This window comes from Zalophus californianus, chromosome 2 (genome assembly GCF_009762305.2).
Source record: "Zalophus californianus isolate mZalCal1 chromosome 2, mZalCal1.pri.v2, whole genome shotgun sequence".
NCBI lineage: Eukaryota > Metazoa > Chordata > Mammalia > Carnivora > Otariidae > Zalophus > Zalophus californianus.
This window is the reverse complement of record NC_045596.1, coordinates 33,682,207-33,702,168: the sequence shown is the minus strand read 5'-3', so window position 1 is coordinate 33,702,168 and position 19,962 is coordinate 33,682,207. Positions and strand designations below refer to the sequence as shown.

Sequence of the window (19,962 nt, the reverse complement as noted above, 5' to 3'; positions counted from 1 at the left end):
GGAGGTGACTTCCCCTCATCCTATGGTAAATGGTGCCCAGCAAATCTGAGGAGAACAGTATCCCCCACCCCCCCACCCCGTGACCTCCCGTCCTGCGGAGACATTTCTCTTCGAGTGCCACCCAGCAGGACGCAGCTGAGACCTGAAACCATCAGCTGACTTAGCGATGATTCCTAGAACGAGGTGGTTTATCTCACCGTGTTACGTGCCAGGTGTCCTTTTTCACTGACAAGGAAGCAGGTTTGAAGGGTCACACCATGTAACACAGTGTGCCTGGCACATAGAAGGGGCCTGGGGAAAAGAGAGGGTAAGGAACGCACCCAAGGGAACGTGGTTCCCAACAGGCTTGGGACACAGCTCTGTCTACATGCTCCCCCTAGAGGACCTCTTTTGGGAATTGTCATCCGCCTTCTCCCCCTACAGTAGTAGTTAAACAGCCCAAGGAAAGGGAGGGAGGTTCCCCTCTACATCTGAAGCCCCAGGTTCTTGGCCAAATCTTTTGCCCCTATCTTGAACACCTATGCATTGTAACTGACTGGGTCATTTGGGAGACAGACCGTGAGGTGATCCTGCTGGACTGCGAAGGAGTATGGGGTACCCATCGTGGGTGCACTGTGAGAAGACCAGGAGTGGAGAGTCCTGCAGGCCTACAGTCAAACCCCGACCTCACCGTGTACTAGCTGTGTGACCTTCGTGAAGTTCTTCAACCTCTCTCAGCTTGGTTTCTTTTTTATCAGTGAGAACAGTAGAACTTACCCGGTTGGGTTGCTGTTTGGGCAACACGGAGCCAGAGCTCAAGAAAGGGTGGTTTGTTGGGAATGTGGCTGTAGTAGGCGTGTGTGTCCGCATGCTGTCGCCTTTGCTGGGGTGTGCTTATCACAGTGTGTCCCTGAAAGAGCGAGGTAGATGTTTGCGTATCTGTAGTACAGAAGTCACACGTGCCTACTGTATAATATTCAAACAGATGTATTAAATAAAATCCTCCATGAGCCCCTCCTCCAGATAATGGCTGCCAATTTGGATGTTATATTGTTCCAGATTTTTTACTATGCGGATATTAAAATCCCCAAACTTTTGTTTGTCACGAGTCCATATATCTGCGATTTGGGTTGCTGGCTTGTTTGATCCCCCCCCTTAATAATAGCTTGTGGTCATTGTTCTGTATCAGGCCGTCCAGCTCCGCCTTCCTGCTGTAGGACTCAGCTTCACTAGGTGACGGGCTTGCTGTCTCACCCCGTGATTAGCTCCCGTCCTCCCCTCTCCGAAGGGCCCTGCTGGCTGCTGTGGGACCCCGGCCGCAGGGCGCAGGCAAGAGCAGTTTTCCGCGAAGGTTGGGTTTCTTCCTTTCCTTCTCATTATCCAGTGCTCCCTGCCTCTGCAGTCCCCTTGCGGTATGTTCACTTGCACACGTGTGACCAACCCGGGCACCCTGTGGTCCTCAGGCCCTTTCACGTTGGCTGTGACAAGACCAGAAGGGAATGGGGAGCACTCCAGGTCAGGAGGTTAAGTGACTTGTCAGGGTCACCCTGGCGGCTCAGGGCAGCTCTGGGAGAGAAACTCGAAGCATTCAGCCCCCAAACCCCAAATGGCTCTGTGCCCCTCTCCCCTTCCACTCCTCTCTTCGCTGGCACATCTGATCCCTCACCCTACCGGCCCTCCCACGTCCCACCTCTGCCCTTGACCTTCTGCTGCCCCTGCTCTGCCGCCTTCTCATGATGCATTTGAGGGAAAGTACCAAGGTGCTAATGTTGTGACTCAATTAATAGAATATCAGAAGTTAGGAAAAACAGGTAAGGCTGTTTCCACGTCATTGTTTCTGTACATTTTTTTTATTGGGAGCAGGTGGAGCTGGAAGATGAGGAACGGGCTTTGCCAGTGTTTACTGCAAACAGTTTCCTGCATTTGCCTGTGGTATTTTAAGCTTGATTACCTCCCCCGGTTGATATGTTGCCTCTAAACTCAGCTGGCATCTCTTGGCTTCATCGTAACGTGGCTCAAAATACACACTTCTGTGTGACAGAGCTCAGCTAAAATAAGCCCCGAAAGGCTATTCGTTGCAGCCGAGTTGGGGAATAAGATGGGATGTCAGTGCTCAGAGTCGCTGTTAACGGGACTGTTTCACTTCCTGGATGCCGTGTGAATGCTAACGTGTTGTTTCTGCTCTGTTCCCTCATGCCTGCCCGGATTCAGAGAGAGGTAACCAACCAATTTTCACTTCTCCCTCCTCGTCAGTGTCTTAAGTGTCTGGCAAAGCTCACTTGCTTTCTTCATGCCATGTTGCCACCGCCACAGCCATCATTGTCTTTGAGAGGCAGAACTTTGTTCTGTTTATTTTATCATCATTCTTATGTGTCCTCATTTAAAATGGACTATGGAATCGCATCTGGGTTCCTGACCCCGCATTGCCTTTGACCCTGTTTGGGGACAGTGATGGGGAGGGTGATCAGGTATGGCAGGAACGTGGCCACTCTCACTAATGGCTGGGAAGCATCGAATCCACATGCTGGGGAGGAATCGTGATTAGAAATATTAAAGTTGCATCAGGCTTTTTGCGCTTCTTGAAGAGTTCATATTAGGACTTGATTAAGTTATATATTCTCTAGAGTTTCATTGGGGAGGGTTGGCTCTAGGCTAACAGCTGGAAGGACTGACTCCATTTCAATCTCAATTATTAGCCAAAAGATACGGAATTCTTCTCCTCCTTTCCCACATCTAGATGAGCATAACTATGGAAGGGATATGACTCTGAAGGGAAAGGCAGGCATTTGTACCTCCGATGTGTGTGTTTCTGGCGCTCCAAACAAAATGGTCAGCCTGTCCATTTGGTTGACTGGGGGCTTTAAGCTCCACTCTTCCACAGCTTTAACACTTAGGTAAAGCTCCATTTTTTGATGGAGAAAGAAAGTTTGGAAACTCCTCTTTTTGAAAGAATGGTCATGGTTACTGCTTGGCAAAGTGAAGAGAGACAAGCAGTCGCCTGTTTGTGTTGGGGTCCATTTCAGGTGAACTCCTGCCCAGTTGGGGTCAAGCCGTCTCCATTGGCGGTGGCCATTTTCCCTCCTCAGGACGAGCTGATTTCCGTGCTCAGTGGTGAGGAGGGGAATGGGAGACAGCGTTGACTGGGTGGGTAACACTTGCAAGGATCAGTCTTCCCGAGGGTATGGTTAGGAGAATTTGCAAACTCGATTGACTGTTCATTACCTTTGAGGAGGCTTTAGCCTCTCTGGAGGGGGTGGAAGCATCCAGAGGAGGAGGAATGTGAGCTCCCTCATCTTAGATAATGAGAGGTCCTGTCTGAGCCAATGGTGAGAATATTTTCAGATGTTTGGCAATTTCTCCCCTCTGTATTTATTCCGGTCTCCTCCCTGGGGAGAGGTCACTCTGAATATTAAATTAACAGCAAGACTCTGTTCTCCAGAGGGCTGCGAATTCTGGTCTGCCAAGGCCGCCTGGATTATTTGCAGGTAGAATTTCAAATCTGTTTACCCAGCTTCTGTGTCTCACAAAGTGCCTGGTGAAGGATTCCCTGTGGAGAATGTGTGTTTACCCAGGTGATGAGTTACTGGGATGCCCTCCGAAGGGGCACTTAGCATCTGCTTCAGCTTGCAAAGGAGAAAGTAAGTTGAGTTGACAAAGCTAGAGCGTGAGCTTTGTGAAGTTAGTGCCTACTGACGTGCCACTGGGTAAATTTAAAAAACAAAAGTAGAACAAAACAAAAAATCAAGTGTGTGTGTTCTACATTCTGGCTTGACCATCTAGGAAGATGACTTTCTCATCTCCTTTCTCCCTCTTCCCTCCTCCCACCCCCAAAATGAGATTTCCAGAGTACAATCAGAAGGTCAGAGAAGTTAGGCAAAGAAGAGCAAACAGTCTTTAGGATTCCTTCTCCCTCCAGACCCTGTGCAGGTAAAACAAAGTGGAGATAAAGCCCTTTGTCAGAAAGGGCTAGAAATGTAATGTTTGGATCAGATCTGTTTGTTGCTGTTTGTCCTGACTTGCGTGTGGGTCCCGCCCTCTGCAGTAGTCACAGCTCCGTGGCTTACACCTTCTACGGAAAGATAAGCCGGGAAGAAAGGGCCTTTAGGTACATTCCAGCGAGTCTTAATATAATTCGTATGAATACAAATATTTATTAAAACATCTCTCATGGATAAGGAGACAGAATTTCAAAGGGGGCCTTTTTTTTTTTTTTTTTTTACTTTTTCCTCATTGATAATGACAACTACCATTAATCGAATGCCTGTCATGTGCTAGCCTTCACAAATTCCCAGCATCAGACAGCACGGATTTGACGTGAGCAAACACGGATTATGTGGAAGACATTGTCTTTTTGTGGCGCCTAGGTAAGGAACGCTAGCAGAGGAGATTTGGTGAGAGTCTGGATGGAAGGGAATCTCCAGAAAAGAGGGCACAGAGCTCCTCCCAGGCAAGCCTGGGCTGTCCTGCAGCTGACGGGCTCTGCTCCTTCTGGGCTGCTTCAGAAGGCAAAGCTTGATCCCACAAGCCAAAGTTGCAGGGAGGCAAGTTGCAGTTCATCGTTTAGAAAAAACTATATATTTTGGCTCACCAGGAGCATTCCTGCGGTGGAACAGGCTGATTTGTTAAGTAAATAAGATTTCATATCACTGAAATATTCTAGGTCCCACCTCTCTGGGCTCCTGTAGACAGGGCTTTGAAATGTTCGCCTGGCTAACTCCACTAAGAGGTCTGTAGGTGCCACATAAATTCCTTTCGAGGAGAGAGAAACAAAAGCAAATTCCATTTATGTAAAGGGGTTGCAGGATAGAGATCTAGGGAAAGGGTGAATAGTTTGTCTTGGCTCTTTTTTAATAGAACCCATTTGAATAAAGAATCGTTTCTTCATTCATTCCCTAAAGATGGATTAAGCCCCTACAAGGGCGGTTAAAATGCTGTTCAACTGAGAACAATGAAAGCATTCTTTTGTCCTTTTCCCTTGCCATTAAGAAAGTTGAGGCTGTCGTGTAAGATGTCTTAGCACTGACATTTTTCCCTGACAGAACTGGAGGCTGGTCCTCTGGGGGAATAATTACCAGGGAGAGCAGCAAAAGGATAGGAACAGAGAGAGTGGGAAACACAAGGGCTCAGTAAACAAATGGCGAAAAGTAGTTGATTCCTGGTGCTCACTTCTGTGAGAGTTTAAGGAAGGGACACAGAGAGGTACAGCTAGAAACCTTCCACTTCCTGGTTTTTAAAGGAGACACGATGATTTCCATGACTGCAAGAAATAAGTGGGGCACGGCTCCGTGTGTGGGGAGCAGGGGGGGACTGGACCAAAGCCTCTTTTAGCAAATGGCTCCTCATCCAGCGTTGTAAAGGGAGCAAGCCAGAGCAAAGGACAAATGTGGTCCTTACTGCTGGGTGTCAGACAGAATGTCTCAGACAGGCATCTAGAAGAATCTGTTGGAAAAAATAGGAGCTGTGTTCTGACTGGACCTCAGAGATCATTTGGGCCAGCTTTGTGGATTGAAAGGAACACACTTGAAGCCCAGGAGGAGGCATGACCATTGGGATGCTTGGTCAACCAGGGGAAGGCGTACAGGCCCATCTGAGCCCATCTCAGCTGAGCTGTGGGAGCCAGGTAGCTGCAGCCCCAGGGCTCCTGGTGGCGCTGAGGAAAGAAGTGGCAGGCAGGAGAGCAGTGGAGGGCTATGTAGGCGAAGGTTCCTAAAATGCCCCAGCAGCGGGCTGACCCTCACCCTCACACAGTTTCAGAGCCACCGCGGGCACCGCCTGGCTGTGTGACACTCAGTGGCGCCTGCTGTTTTCCTCCCAAATTCACATGTGTGGCCCTGAACTGGTCGCAGCCTTTTAGGTTTGCAGTCTGTCAGGAACACTGTAGCTGTGGAGGTTTCTCGTCCCGCTCAGAATACAGGAAGATCTCTAGAAAAGGTCAGATCATTCTTACATGTGAGTCTGAGGTCTTACAGAATCCTGACACTGATTGGAAAAATTCTCTCTGAAAGGCTGAGTTGGACAACGTTTTGATCATTGTTGAAACTGGATGATGGGACATGGGGACTGTCCCCTCTACTTCTGTGTGTATTTGAGAGGTCCCAGAATGAGAAGTTTAAAGGGGGGGTGGGGTGGGAAATAGGCAGATGTACTGTGTTCTTTTAACTCCCACACTCCTCAGTCTCCTGAAGCTGGGACCCAAGCTCCCCGCTCCGGGGAAGAGACCCGGGAGGCCAAGGTCACCACAGACCTCCCTCCCTTCCTGTGGCTAAGACCAAATGACCAGTCTCCTGCCACACAGCCTCCACAGCGAGCCCTGGGGATTTCTCCTGAAACCCTCTTTTTTTGATGCCTTTGGAACCAGCCTGTCCCCGACTCTCTTTCTCTACCCTTTCATTGGGCCCTCTGCCTCTACTAGGCCTTTAAATGCCTCTCTTTTCCGGTCCAGGCCTCATTTTGTCTTTTCTCATTCTCTATGCTCTCATCTGCTGCCCTGACTGCAGCTGCCCCCCGGGTCCGTGTCTCCGGCCCAGACCACAGGCCCGAGCTCACAGACCAAGTGTCCGCGTGCTTGGTGGGCCCTGCCATCAGGTGGCCCTCGGGCACCTGCCACGTACTGTCTAGCCTGGCACTCGTGAGCTTCCTTCACCAAATCCCCCCCTCCTCCTGGCCCCGTTGCAAGGGCACTGAGTTGGCCCCGCAGGGACCTGCGAGTTACTCTGGGTTCTCCCTCTCATCTGCCACATCCACCCTTCCAGTCCCTCCTTCCCCTGTGTCTCCTCTACCCTCTTGTCACAGATGCTAACTTAGCCTGCTTCGGGCTCATCGTCTCACCTGGACATTGAGCAACAACCCCCCCGTGGGCGCCTCCCTCGACCCACGTTATCCCACCCAAAGAAACTTTTTAAAACACGTATATACGGGGTCCCATGCCATATCCCAAGGCTCAGAGGGCCAGGCGGCTGCCAGGGCACAGATAGAACCTCGCCGCGGTCCTGCCTTGGCCCCTCGCCCAGCGCCTCAGCGTCTGCATAGGACCACAGTTCTTCCAAACACTCTGTGGACTCTCTTAGCTCCGTGCCTTTGCTCATGCTCACTGAACCTTCTGTGAACCGTCCACTGCCCTTCTCACCCTGCTGAGGTCCTTATGATACTTAAAGATGCACCTCCAATCTCACTGGGCACCTGTATCCTTAGACAGTGGGCTTTCCAGGCTGAACCTTGTCTGTGTTTGCCTGGCACGTAATAGTGGCTCAGAAGGCATCTGTGGAAGGGAAGGGAATATTTTTTTTAAATATAAGTCTTTAATCGTATCTAATTTAGTGAGAATATAAAGCCTGCTGGCAGCTAGCTATCTTAGTCCGATGGCTGTTTTAAAAAATTACGACAAACAGTGGCTCAAAGCAACACAGATTTATTCTCCTACAGTTCTGCAGATCAGAAATCTAAAATGAGTGTCCCACGTGTAATCACGGCATCGGGAGGGCTAAAGACTCCCGAGAAAAGCCATTTCCTTGCCTTTTCCAGCTTTCAGAGGCTGCCTGCTTTCCTTGGCTGGTGGCCCCTGCTCCCATTTTGTCCCTTAGAAGCCAGGTCCTTCTTTCCCTTGTAATTGTGTTGGGCCCAGCCAGAGAATTCAGGATAACAGCCCCATCTCAAGATCTTTAATGTAATCACCTTTCGCCATGTGAGGTGACCCATTCACAGATTCTGGGAATTAGGCTGTGAACATCTTAGAAGGGTCCTTATTCTGTCTCCTAGAGCAGCCTTTTTCAGAAATGAGGTGCCGAGCTTTTGAAACCACCAGTTAAGCAATGTTTGGGTTTCATTCTGAGTAAGGATGAAATTAGACCAGCCATGCATTTCATTGCACACAAAGGAAGTTGTTCAACTTGCCTCTGCCCCAGGTCTGAAAGAAAGAACTCGCTGCCTCTTCCAGATTCCCAGGTGGGGTGTTTAGCGTGGCTTGGGACAGGTACGGGGGAATCACATAAGAGAGACGTGCCAGTGGCTTGACCTCCACAGTGAGGCGAGAACTCCTGTTTTTTCCTGGGAAGCCGATGAAAGCCCTGGAGGGCTAGTTGCAGGACTCACTTGCTGTCAGGAACTGACAGATTCCTACCTCCCTGATATATGAGCCTGGTACCTGAGCGGCGACAGGAAAAGACAAAGCTGTAAAAAAGAATTTTCAGAATCCCCCAGACAAAGCCTGCGGCCGCCGATCTCCTCCTTTGGGAAGATGTGGGTTCCAGATGGTTGCCTTAGGCATTAATCGCTTTCCCTGGAGCCAGAAGAAAAGATTAATAATAATAATTTTTTTAAAAAAATTACTCCTCAGGGGCCGCATGTGAAAGAACAGAGGGCACAGAGCTGCAGTTTGAAAACAATGATCCATGGCTTCTAAATCAGGGCTGGTTCCATCTCCCGGATGGTAACCTTGCAGTTGCTACCCTTGCAGCCTGGCCAGCAGTCCCGAAGAGCAGGCTCGGTCTTGGAAGCTTACCTCATCGAATGTCAGAGCTGGACAGGAGCCTTGGAAATCATGTTTCTCAACTCTCTCACTTGGAGATGAGGTTAGACTCCATTGCCCAAGGTCGTGTAGCTCAGTGGACTCAGGAATGAGATAAGTACAAAAAGGAGGGTGTGACAAGCTCTTACTTATCCTTTGTGCTGCAGAATTAAATACTGTGTTTAGACACAAGTCCTGGGGCCCAGAGGGCCAAGCAGGCTTTTGAGCTGGATGGACCATACAGAGTGGATGGGGCAGGGTCCGTCATATAGTCTGGGGAGACCAGGGAGGGGTCACAAAGCGAGGGGAGATACCATGAGTGGAGACCTGCCTTTCCAGAACAGAGGGGAGAGCTCCGTGGTTGGAATAAGGGTGCTAGAGGAGGAGGTGGGACAAATTCTGGAACTCTAGAAATCCAGACAGGTTTTGGACTTCGGGTGGGTGATCATAGACCCAAAGAGATTTGGCCTCAGAGAAATGGCAGCTGAACATAGAATTTTGAAGGAAGATGGTTGTGTGTGGTGAGACACCACATGTATTCTTTTAGGATCCATCTAGGAAAGAAGAACCCAGAGAGTTGGGGGCCAGAAACCGGGCTTTCCTTGAGCGTGGTCTCCAGAAGGGAGGCCTTCTCTCATCTCCTTTTTAAATAATATATTTTCTTTTTTTTTTTTTTTTTTAAGATTTTATTTATTTATTTGAGAGAGAATGAGAGAGAGAGAGCACATGAGAGGGGATAGGGTCAGAGGGAGAAGCAGACTCCCCGCTGAGCAGGGAGCCCGATGCGGGACTCGATCCCGGGACTCCAGGATCATGACCCGAGCCGAAGGCAGTTGCTTAACCAACTGAGCCACCCAGGCGCCCTAAATAATATGTTTTCTTGATGGTGGTTGAGACTAGAATGGGAAGGCCTTAGGAACACAGTGTAGAACAAGACTGTGCTCACCACTGAGTCTGGGCCTAGCTCCTCGCCCAGACCCACCCCCCCCCCCCAGCCCACAGTCCTGAAGCCTGTTGGCACCTCTGACCAAGAGCCAGCTTACCCACAGGAAATTGGGATGCAGCCCCGATTCCTAAAGGAGGAAGGAGCACTTGGTTAGTACTTGTATGGCCAGGCCTGGACTGGGTATTGGGGGTAACTAAGGTCCAGATCATCTTCACAGAGCTTTAAGGCGTCGGGAATACAAACTCATAAACATACTGACGCACCTGGTGGGAAGGGCAGTGTGTCCGGGTTGCCATGGCAGCGCTGGGAAGGATGCCTGCCCAGCTCTGAGTCCCGCACCGCGACAAGGGCGAAGAGACAGTGCGAGCACACGTAGGGAGGACGCCTGAGAGGTGGTAGGGCTGCAAGGGAGGATGAGTTCAGGACATTTTCAGGAGGTAAAACAGGCCAAACGTGGGGATTTGGGGGGGGGATGGGGGAGGCTGGAAGGCCTCTGGGTTCTAGCCTGGAGGACACCAGCCGAGATAGAGGATGAGGAAGGAGAGGGTTGGCGGGGAGCAGGTATTGAAGCAGGTGTGGACAGGCTGAGGCTGAAGTGCCCTGACCTGCAGCCGGGCTTGGAGAGCCCCACCGCGCATGGCACGCGATATGGGGCAGGCTGACCGCCTCCGTCTTCACGATGGCAAGATCCCTCTGCCTCCCCACAGAAGCCAAGGATACCTTGAGGAAAGTGATTATCATTGTCTGAACAGACCGCCAGTTCTTTCGTTAAGAGGAATCCTTAAAAGCCCATTCATCTGCGGTGATGTTTACAGACAGTGTCCTGGCTTAAGCAACATCTACAAAGAAATCTTTATGATCCACATGGGTAGACCCGGGCATGTATTCTTCTGAGACACTTTGATCTTTAAACCACTGTCCTCCGATAATACGGTGAGAACTTGCGTCGTACAGCCCGGTCCTTTTGAAGCCGGGCACCGTCCCAGTCGTTATCCCTGTCTTCGGTCAAACAGATGCTCAAGTCCAACGCCAGCCACTCGCTCCCCAAGGCGTGTGAGCTCCCAGCAGAGGGGGAGCTGCCACTGTCCCCCTGAGCTCTGGAGCGGAGCGCCACTGGACGGGGTCAAATGCCTTTGACGGGATCTCAGTCTGTGCTGCATCCTTGTGGGGCAGGCCACCCGGGGACCGCCCGTCCCCTCGTCCCAGCGGCCGGGGGTCTGCTCGTACTCCGGGCACATGTACACATCAGAGCCTCTCGTTCCGCCCCCGCTGTACCACCGCGCTTGCCACGGTTCTCCTCCATAATCACAGTATTTGTTGTTCCTCGAGATAGAAGGCTCATAAAAAATACCGGGCTTTGTTAGGGGCCATAAGAGATTCCAGGAGCTCGGGGCCCTGACTTTGGGAAACATTGTAGTTGTTTTACTCAGCAACGAATTCTCAAATCCATGGAGTTGTTCCTCTGTTTTTTAGGTAGCTGTTGAAGTTTGAATTTTGTTTTTTTAACCATTGCATACATACTCTGTTTACCACTGACCTGCTGGCTGCCTGCTCAGCTAACACGTAACTAGAGCGTGTGCTGTTAGAGGTTCCTTTTCTAATGCACTGATAAATGTTGTTTGCACAGAGATTTTGCTTATGTAGCAAGAGACAAAGACACAAGAATTTTGAAATGTCATGTGTTTCGATGTGACACACCAGCAAAAGCCATCGCCACAAGTCTCCACGAAATCTGTTCCAAGGTAAGGTGGGTCAGGGCGCAGTGGTGCGTCTCCCTGTCTTTTCTCACCGCCTGAGCAGGGAAGCGGGTGTGGTCCGGGTCTCACACTGGTGACGTTCTGCTGCTTTAGCCAGAGTCACAGAGCCTCAGAGCCTCAGAATGAGGACAGGCAGCTGGGCATCGCCGGACTAGCGCCCCCTCCTTCCCTCCAGCAGAGCAGTCCTGAAAGGAACATCCCCATCCTCTGCCTGGGATCTCTGTTGACCTCCATTAACAGGGTCTTGTACTTTTCAGGAGACTGTTCTATTAATCAGCAGCTCTGGCTGTTCTAGAGTTCATCCTTGTGTAGACCTGAAATCATCCTCTCTAGAACCTCCACCTAGTTACATGAGATGTGTGATTTAGAACAACAGAGAAAGATTCCTCCATTTTTGTCTCTTTGCCTGGGCAGCCCTTTACCGTTTGAAGACATTTGAAGCTGTTGGCTGTACCTGTACGTTTGGGGGCGCTAGATAGCTGTCCAGTCTTCCTGCTCCTGTCTTCCTCCTTTCTCCAGAAGCCCCATCTCTTTTGGGTCCCAAGGTTACGAGGCTCCTACCCCTCTTCTTCTGCATACTCTAGTTGGGTCCCCCTGAATGAACACAGTGTCCCACGGGCAAGCCAGTGGAGAAAAGACCACGGGCCACTCTGTCCCTTGACCTTCAAGGAGTACAGGACGGGGGTGATTGATGTTTTTAGCAACCACATCACGTGCCAGCTTGTGTTCAAATAGCTGTTGGCCAGATCCCCAGGGCACTGTCATGGATGTTCTGTGGCCAGGCCTTTCCGCTCCCTAGACTGACTTAATCTGAACATGGGACTTGGCCGTCACCTCTGCTGGATGTCACCTTTCTGGTTTGAGGCGGATGTCAAGTCCTGGCCTCGTTACAGTGCTCCCTCAGCTACCCTGCGCAGGTTGTAGCCCGGTGTCTGAGCAGCAGAAGCAAGGCAGGTGCCAGCCACGTTTCCTAAGGGATGGGTAGGAGCTGGGACCAGTCTGCTGCCCTAATCCCGGCGGCCATCCTCTGTCCCACTCCGGCGTCCACAGGCCCGTGCAGCATGCCCCTTCCTTGTCATTGCCTTCATTCAGTCACGCAGCCGATAGCTCGGAATGCCATTTACGGGGTACTGTTCTAAGAACACAGCAGAGACTAAAATGGGGGAAAACAGTCTTTGTCCTTGTGGAGCTCGTGTTCTCGTGGCAAGCCCCCAGAACACGGCCCAGCACAGAGGAAGTGCTCGGGAAAAGGTACTGCTGTTGTTGGTAGCGGCCCTCTGGCCCGCCGTCCCAGGCACGGACCGAGAGAGGGCTGGCGGGGAGCTCTGGGGCCAAAGCGACTTCTGTTCCACCTGGAATGCAAAGCTTGGGGCTGGGAATGACGATGTGAGTGACTTGTGGGGCCACCGAAGGGGGGCATTCTTTCAGTCCCTAAAGCAACAGCACTGAGTGAAGAGGAGCGAGAGGTGATGCTCGTGGCCCCTCGCAGCAGACCACCAATTTCGTAGACAGCTGACGGGTTTGGGAACAGTCCTGAGAGCAGCGAATATTTCCGAGCGCTGACACTGAATCCTCAGAACTGACATAACATTATCACTGGGGACATCAATACTAGGATTCCCAGGTACGAAGAGGAAATGAGGCACAAGAGGTCAGGTGACTGGCCCAAGGTCACACAGCTAGTAAGTAGCGAAGGTGGGATTTGAACCTACAAACACTATCCCCAGAGCCCTGAAGAGTGCTCAGCATTCAGGAGCAATGGGACAAGTCCGTAGCTGTGGGCAACGGTGGGCCAGCAGAGGGTATCTGTTTGGGTTGTTTCACTAGAGGCGGGAGCCTGCTGAATGGGGGAATCATTTCCGAGCAATCGGGAGATTGTGACTCAGAGGGATAGTCCCTTGCCTGTTACCCCTGGGGAAAAGGAGCATAGTTCTCAAAACAGCTCAGCAGTACAGGGGCGGGAAGTCAGGCCGTAGACTAAAGCCTGTTTGACTCGGAAGCCAGGTCAGCTCAGACCCTCTCCTGGCAGGACTAGCTGAAGACATGGGGTCTGTAGCCACAGACCACAGGTGTGTTTTCTCTTCTTCAGATTATGGCCGAACGGAAGAATGCCAAAGCCCTGGCCTGCAGCTCCTTACAGGAAAGAGCCAATGTGAACCTCGACGTGCCCTTGCAAGGTAGGTCAGCGGCGGCCGCTCTCCTCATGCTGGCGCCGTCCCGCTGTCCGTCCTAGTCAGAGCCAGAGGCCCTTCCCTGCATCTTGAGAAACCATGCTCAAGCCAACTTGCTGAGCAAGCTCGCTGAGCAAGCACCCGGGGTCCTCCTGGGCACAGAGTTAACTTTGTGTCAATAGGATGAGGCACAGAAGGCCAGGATGAGTTTTCTTGTTACTGGACAAGATGAAAGAATATTATCTTTAGTGGTTTTATAACTCAGGTACAGCGTGGGGTAAGAACCAGCTAGTTTAAAAATATGTGGGTTGATGTGGGGAAAAAAATGTTTTTCTTAAGTATAATGATGAACGTAAAGCAGACTTACCGTGGTGATTGTTTTTGCAGTATATACAAGTATCAAGTCACCGTGTTGTACACCTGAAACTAACATAATGCTCTCTGTCAGTTATGACAGTTACACCTCTGTCATAAAATAAAAATACAGATATTTGGGGGGATTCTGTGTAGTTCCTTCTCGTGCCTCTGTGCCCTGAGTGATTAAGTCTTCCCTGGGCATCAAGCATGCCTCACAAACAGGCCATCAGAAGCGGTTGTTCAGCGTGTGTCAGAAAGACGGTGGCGGCTTGAATGCACCCGTTGCCCTCGGCGCTCCCCCGCGCCTCCCCTGCCAGAAGGGCAGGCTGACCGGGATTTCGGTGGGCTGGGGGGACCCCCGCGTCTGCTAGGAGAGAGGCTCTTCTCCCAGCACAGGAGCTGCCTCTTCCTCTGGAAGCGGGGCACCGTGGCCCGGGGGAGGGGGGACCCTGGGCCATCCAGACCAAACGCAGAGCGGTGGCTGTGTTGAGGTGTGTGCTGGAACCACAGCGAAAGATCTGTTGCTTTTGTTCTCTGTAGTAGATTTTCCGACACCAAAGACTGAGCTGGTGCAGAGGTTCCACGTGTGGTACTTGGGCATGTTACCCGTCGACAAACCAGTTGGTACGTGCAGCACTTATGTCCTTTCCCTGTGCGAGTGTTCGGGAGCCCGTGGGAGGAGCCCCCCCTGCCCGGAGGGTGGGGGCTGTTGTTCTATCCCCTTTCCTGGTCTTGAATCAGGCCCCTGCCCTGTGAGCAGCCATAGCACGTAAATGGTCCTGATCAGAAGAGCAATAGGGGACAGGCTAAGCTGCTTGGTCATGTTGTCCACAGAACAGAGGGACTTGAACAAGGCAGACACATGGTTCTCATTCATGCAGCTATCCCAAGACGCGTGATCCAGGGCTCTGGAGGGCTCTGCTCTTCTCAGAGGGAGCTTCCGTCTCTGGGGCCGGGGTACCTGCTCTGGTCCTTATTGACCACCGGGCAGGGGGAAGGGGCTGAGGGAGCCCTCGTGCTTTCCTTTCCAGGGGTGACTGAAAGCAGCACAGCCTGCAGTCAGCTCCCATCCCAGGGGTTAGAACTTACCAAGGTGATAGGAGGCTGGGAGATGAAGCCTTTCCCTGGGTAGAAAAGGCTGAGGAGAAATCAGAACCGTCATGCCCTGCTTGGGAGAAATGGTACAGCCGCTTTGGAAAAAAGTCCGGCAGGTCAAACGCACGGTTACCACTGGACTCAGCAGTTCTGCTCCTGGGCATATCCCCAAGCGAAATTAAAACATCTATCCACACAAACATTCGCAGCTACATTTATTTGTCAGAGTCAGAAAGTGGGAACAAATGTCCGTCAACTGACAAAACAGATTAATAAAATGTGATACTGCCAAAAAATAAAACTGTGATGCCGCCATACCGTGTAATTTTATTTGGTGGTAAAGAGGCATCAAGTAGTGCTACAACATGGATCAGCCTAGAAGAGAGGATGCCACACGAAAGCAGCCAGAAACAAAGAACCACATACTGCGTGATTCCATGTGTACGAAACGTCAAGAAGAGACAGCCCTCTGGAGATAGAAATTGGATCAGTAATTGCCTAGGACCAGGGGGCTGGGAAGAACTAGATGAAACCCTGAAAGTGTACAGGGTTTGTTTTCGGGCTGATAAAAATGTTCTAAAATTGATTGTGGTGATGGTTGCACCACTCTGTGAATACACTACAAACTCTCGCATGGTACACTTTAAATGAGTAAATTGTATGCAACTGATAGCTCAGTAGAGTCGCTCTCCCAGCTCCCCCCCACACACTGCCGCAGAAAACAGCTGTGCCAACACCCAGCCAAGGGGCCCCCTCGAACAGTGCATTCTGCTCACGTACAAGGCCTTCCACACTTGGCCTCGTTTAAGTGGCAAAGTAAGGTGGAGGAAGATTGGGGTATTCTAGCAAGTGCTGGCTTCTGTTCCGTTCCTTTTCCCAAGGCTCCTTGCTTAGGAAAAGGTAACATTTGTTTAAGTACTATCTGTGTACTCAGGGCTAGGGACTCTTTGGAAAGAAAGTAGCACCGTGGTCCAGTTAGACTGGACATCACCCACTACACCTCTCCAGGGGTTCTCATGACCCTTCTTTCTGTTGAAAAAGCTGGCATTTTTTTTTCTTTTAAGCAATGAAATGCTCAAAGTGTCTTCTGGGGCTACAAAAAAAAAAAAAAGATCAGTTTGGGTGTAGCTGCTATTGGGTGATTTGGGCCCATGCTGGAGAGTGATAAATGGCTTTAGGACCTTGTTCAGCAATCTGTTCCATCCACAGGAATGGATACTCTGAACAATGCCATAGAAAATCTTATGACCTCATCCAACAAGGAGGATTGGCCGTCAGTGAACATGAATGTGGCCGATGCTACTGTGACCGTCATCAGTGAAAAGGTGAGCAGGATCGAACATGGGGTTGGTCTGTGTGGGTTATGGTGAAACAGTAATCTCCCGTGAAGCACAGACACATAGCCAAGGCTTGACCTCTGGAGGGTGGGGTGCGGGGGGAGGGGTGGTTATGCTTAATTGTGAGTAAAAGGCCTGCATTTAAAAAAAAAAAAAAAAAAAACTTTTTTTTCTGCCTTTGTGTCTGGATCTCTGCATCACTGTGCTCTTCTTTGAACTAAGAAGCTTCTCTTCTGGTGCTCCCAATTCTTTCTTCCCCTTGTGCCCCAGAGATGGAAATCGTTTGCTAGAGGTCCCTGTACGACGCCGGCAGTCACTCCTTGCAGGGTTTGGTTTTCTGGGCTACTCTCCAGGCTTCAGTGGGGACAGGGCTGTTTGTCTGGAGTTGGGGTACAGGAGCTGCTTCGGTTGTGGGAGGTCCTGGGGTTTGTTCTGTTAGGAGTAGCAGGGGCTAGTGGTCATTGACAGAGGCCAGCTTTAGCCTCAGACCAGATTATCCCAGTTTTATGGTTGAGGAAACTGAGGCACAAGGAGATCGAATAAGTGCCTCACAACAGCTAGAAGCAGCAAGCTCAGGATTCAGTCCAGCAGTCTGCTCCAGACTCCTGACCACTTTTTAATTCTCCCTCTGTGAGGCACCTGTCACGGAAAGACCCCCAAGGCGTTGGCCTGCTCTTGATTCTGTCCACTGGGAGGTCACCTTCGAGCCCAATGCACCTTCGCAGAAGGAGTTAGGAGTCAGATGCTCACTGACCCTGCCCCTCAGCCTGCCAAGCTGGATCGTCTTAAGTCTTTAAACGTGTCACACCCTTTTCTCCCTCAGCATCTGCAAGGGCTGCCGCCTCTGTGCCCCGCGCCCCCCCCCGACCCTTACCCGGATCTCAGCCTAAACTTCCTAAGCATCGTTTCTCCCAAGAAAACTTCATGGTGCCTCAGGCTCCTTTCATTTGCTATAAAAGAATTCTGTAGCACCTGAGTGAATATTTAGTAAGTCAAGAGTTAATGATCCAAAAGTCAACATTCTGGATGTGTTTACTAATTCAAAAATTGCATATGGTTGCTGCAGAGGATGTGGTGTTCATAAGAATGAATTCCGAACATTTCTTTACCCTGCATCATATGGATACCATATGGACACCAGTTTGGGGAGGGGGGTAGTGATTTGGCAGCTTTTCTACATGGTTTTAGATAGAAATACGATTCAGCGTACTATTAGCATGGGAAGGAGAACCGGATGGAAAGAGATGTCATGGCTCCTTTTCTCTTGGCGCTCCGAGGTTTCCAGCGGGTTCGCCTGGCCGTACGGGTTTTGAGCTGCCGGGTGCCCTGTCTGAGCAAAGCCTACCGAGTTTGCGTGGCCCCACTGCTGCCCGCCGTGGACGCCCAGGCCCGCAGTGTGGTAGCCAGAGAACAGAACATACGCAACCGCAGTGACGTTCTGAGCGGACTAAACGTCGATGAGACACCCGCATAGCAGGGATGGCCTCTCCAGACGCATTTAGAAACTCGCCTTTCTAGAAAAATACGAGTGCTTGCTAAATCCAGGCGAGCTATATATTTTTATGCCGGTGTCTCTGCTCTGCTCCGGGCTTGATTCTGCGGTTTAAGAAATGAGCCCGTTTAGTAGGACTGCTGCCTGGCTTCACAGAGAGCGGGCTGCTCAACAGCGTGTCTTGCAGAATGAAGAGGAAGTCTTGGTGGAGTGCCGTGTGCGATTCCTGTCCTTCATGGGCGTCGGGAAGGATGTCCATACGTTTGCCTTCATCATGGACACCGGAAACCAACGCTTCGAGTGCCATGTTTTCTGGTGCGAGCCTAACGCGGGTAACGTGTCGGAGGCCGTGCAGGCCGCCTGCATGGTGAGTGGTCCCTCTGGGGCGCTGCCGCAGCTCTGCACTTCTGCTCTTGTGCTGCGTGCAGGAAATCAGTGCGGAGCTCCTCGTTCAAAGGAAAATAGGTCTCCTCTCTAAAGGGACGCTCTGTTGGGTCGCACCCTCAGTCCTGCGGACACGATCCATCATGGCGAGCAGTTGGCCATCTCAGCGGCCAAGGGTGCCGACAGGAAGCCGGGCCAATGGATCCACATTCTGTAGGGACTCCGGTACCCCTGAAAGCAGGGATCATCAAGTCTACAGATTGGAGGAGTCTTAATTCTTGATCCCTGATTAACTTCAGTATACGGTCAGAAAATGTTGGGCATGTAGAAGTTGGTGCTGTTTAGAACCAGCTTAGGACTGAAAAAAATTCAGGGTGTTGATTGATTTTTATTTCAGATAGTTGGTTTCAGCACGTCAGTCTTGTATATTTAATTTGTATCTGTGAACTTGGTCCTTACAATGACCGTCCGTAGGGTGGTTGTTAGTTCTGTTTTATGTATGAGGAAACAGAGGCTCAGAGGAAAGGTGATAAGAGACAAAGTCTGTGTTCAACCCCGAGTTTTTCAGGTGACACAGCTGCGCTCTTTGTACCACGTATAGGATTTCAAACAAACAAAAATACCTCACCCTTCATTCTGCAAATACCCTTTGAGCACCTGTGACGCTGGGCACTGAAAAAGTTCTGTGTTTTTTTTTTTTAAGGTTTTATTTATTCATTTGACAGAGACACAGCGAGAGAGGGAACACAAGCAGGGGGAGTGGGAGAGGGAGAAGCAGGCTCCCCGCCGAGCAGGGAGCCCGATGTGGGGATCGATCCCAGAACCCTGGGATCATGACCTGAGCCGAAGGCAGATGCTTAACCGGCTGAGCCACCCGGGAGCCCCAAAAAAGTTCTAGAAAAACTGAGGGAACAGTATGAATGTAGGCATCAAGACCTGGGGTGGGTGGTAATTCTTCGCAGCAGCAGGTTGGGTAGCTGGAACTGAGTAAAGGAGGTGAGGTCATGCCAGCGTGTTTATCTTCAGCAAACATTGTTAAGCAGGAGCGATGAATTGATACTGGGTTTTAAAAGCATACTCCCCCCAAAAGAGAAACTAAAGGAGGGGATGGATTGAAAGGACAATGACCAGGAAGCCACCGGTCCGCATGAGGGTTCCGGAGTGTCTAAACCAGGAGTGTTGGCAGTGGAGTAAGCAGGAGCAGATGGCTTGGAACGTGGTAGAGAATCGCCTGGCTGGGGATGAGCAATACTGAATTTGAAGCACCGGTTCTTCATTTAATTCAACCCACCGTTTATAGGCTGGACTCTGGGGAGTTCGAGTAAGAGCCGATCCTTGCATTACAGAGCTTAGCTACAGGGGGAGACACGTGAGCCGGTTGTGGTGTAAAAGGTGCTGTAAGGAAAAGTGTAAGACCACACTGGACTGAGAAGTGGCCAGGAGGAAAAAGAAACAGAGACCCCGAAAGCCGACCAAGGTCTGACAAGGAAGGGGTAGTTCAAAGCACAACAGTAAGGGAGTTTGCTTCTTGTTTTATGGCGGGGGGCGGCAGGGGGGCTCACACATTTTTTAGACTGAGGGATATGAGCTAGCAAAGCTGGATTGAAATGGGGGTCATAGGGGCGCCTGGGTGGCTTAAGCGTCTGCCTTCAGCTCAGGTCATGATCCCAGGGTCTGGCGATCGGGCCCATGTCGGGCTCCCTGCTCAGCGGGGGGGTCTGCTTCTCCCTCTCTCAAATAAATAAAATCTTTTTAAAAAAAAATGAAAAGGAATGGGGGTCACATATACAGTTGGGGCAAGGTCTTGGTGGTAGATTAAGAGCCTAGGGCTGGGGTTTAGCCTCCTCACTGGGTCACGGTGACTTCGAGACTAGCCAGATGCTAGGGGTCCAAGAGAAGCAGGTGGTGGTGACGGAGGTGGCGTGAGTTCCCTGTTGTTTA

General features: G+C 50.9%; 1 protein-coding gene across 22 annotated transcripts in view; it reads left to right on the top strand.

Annotated features, from left to right (window-relative positions):
* Positions 1-19,962, top strand: part of APBB2 (amyloid beta precursor protein binding family B member 2) — a 356,077-nt gene that overhangs the window by 329,569 nt on the left and 6,546 nt on the right. For 15 of the 22 annotated variants that reach the window (XM_027599383.2, XM_027599387.2, XM_027599390.2 and 12 more), the window contains 6 exons: positions 2,191-2,196; positions 11,056-11,170; positions 13,275-13,362; positions 14,254-14,337; positions 16,018-16,133; positions 17,825-18,004. In XM_027599383.2, coding sequence (XP_027455184.1) covers positions 2,191-2,196; positions 11,056-11,170; positions 13,275-13,362; positions 14,254-14,337; positions 16,018-16,133; positions 17,825-18,004 — 589 coding nt within the window. The remainder of the gene's footprint in view (positions 1-2,190; positions 2,197-11,055; positions 11,171-13,274; positions 13,363-14,253; positions 14,338-16,017; positions 16,134-17,824; positions 18,005-19,962) is intronic. The other 7 variants (XM_027599397.2, XM_027599394.2, XM_027599396.2 and 4 more) reach the window with 2 other exon arrangements.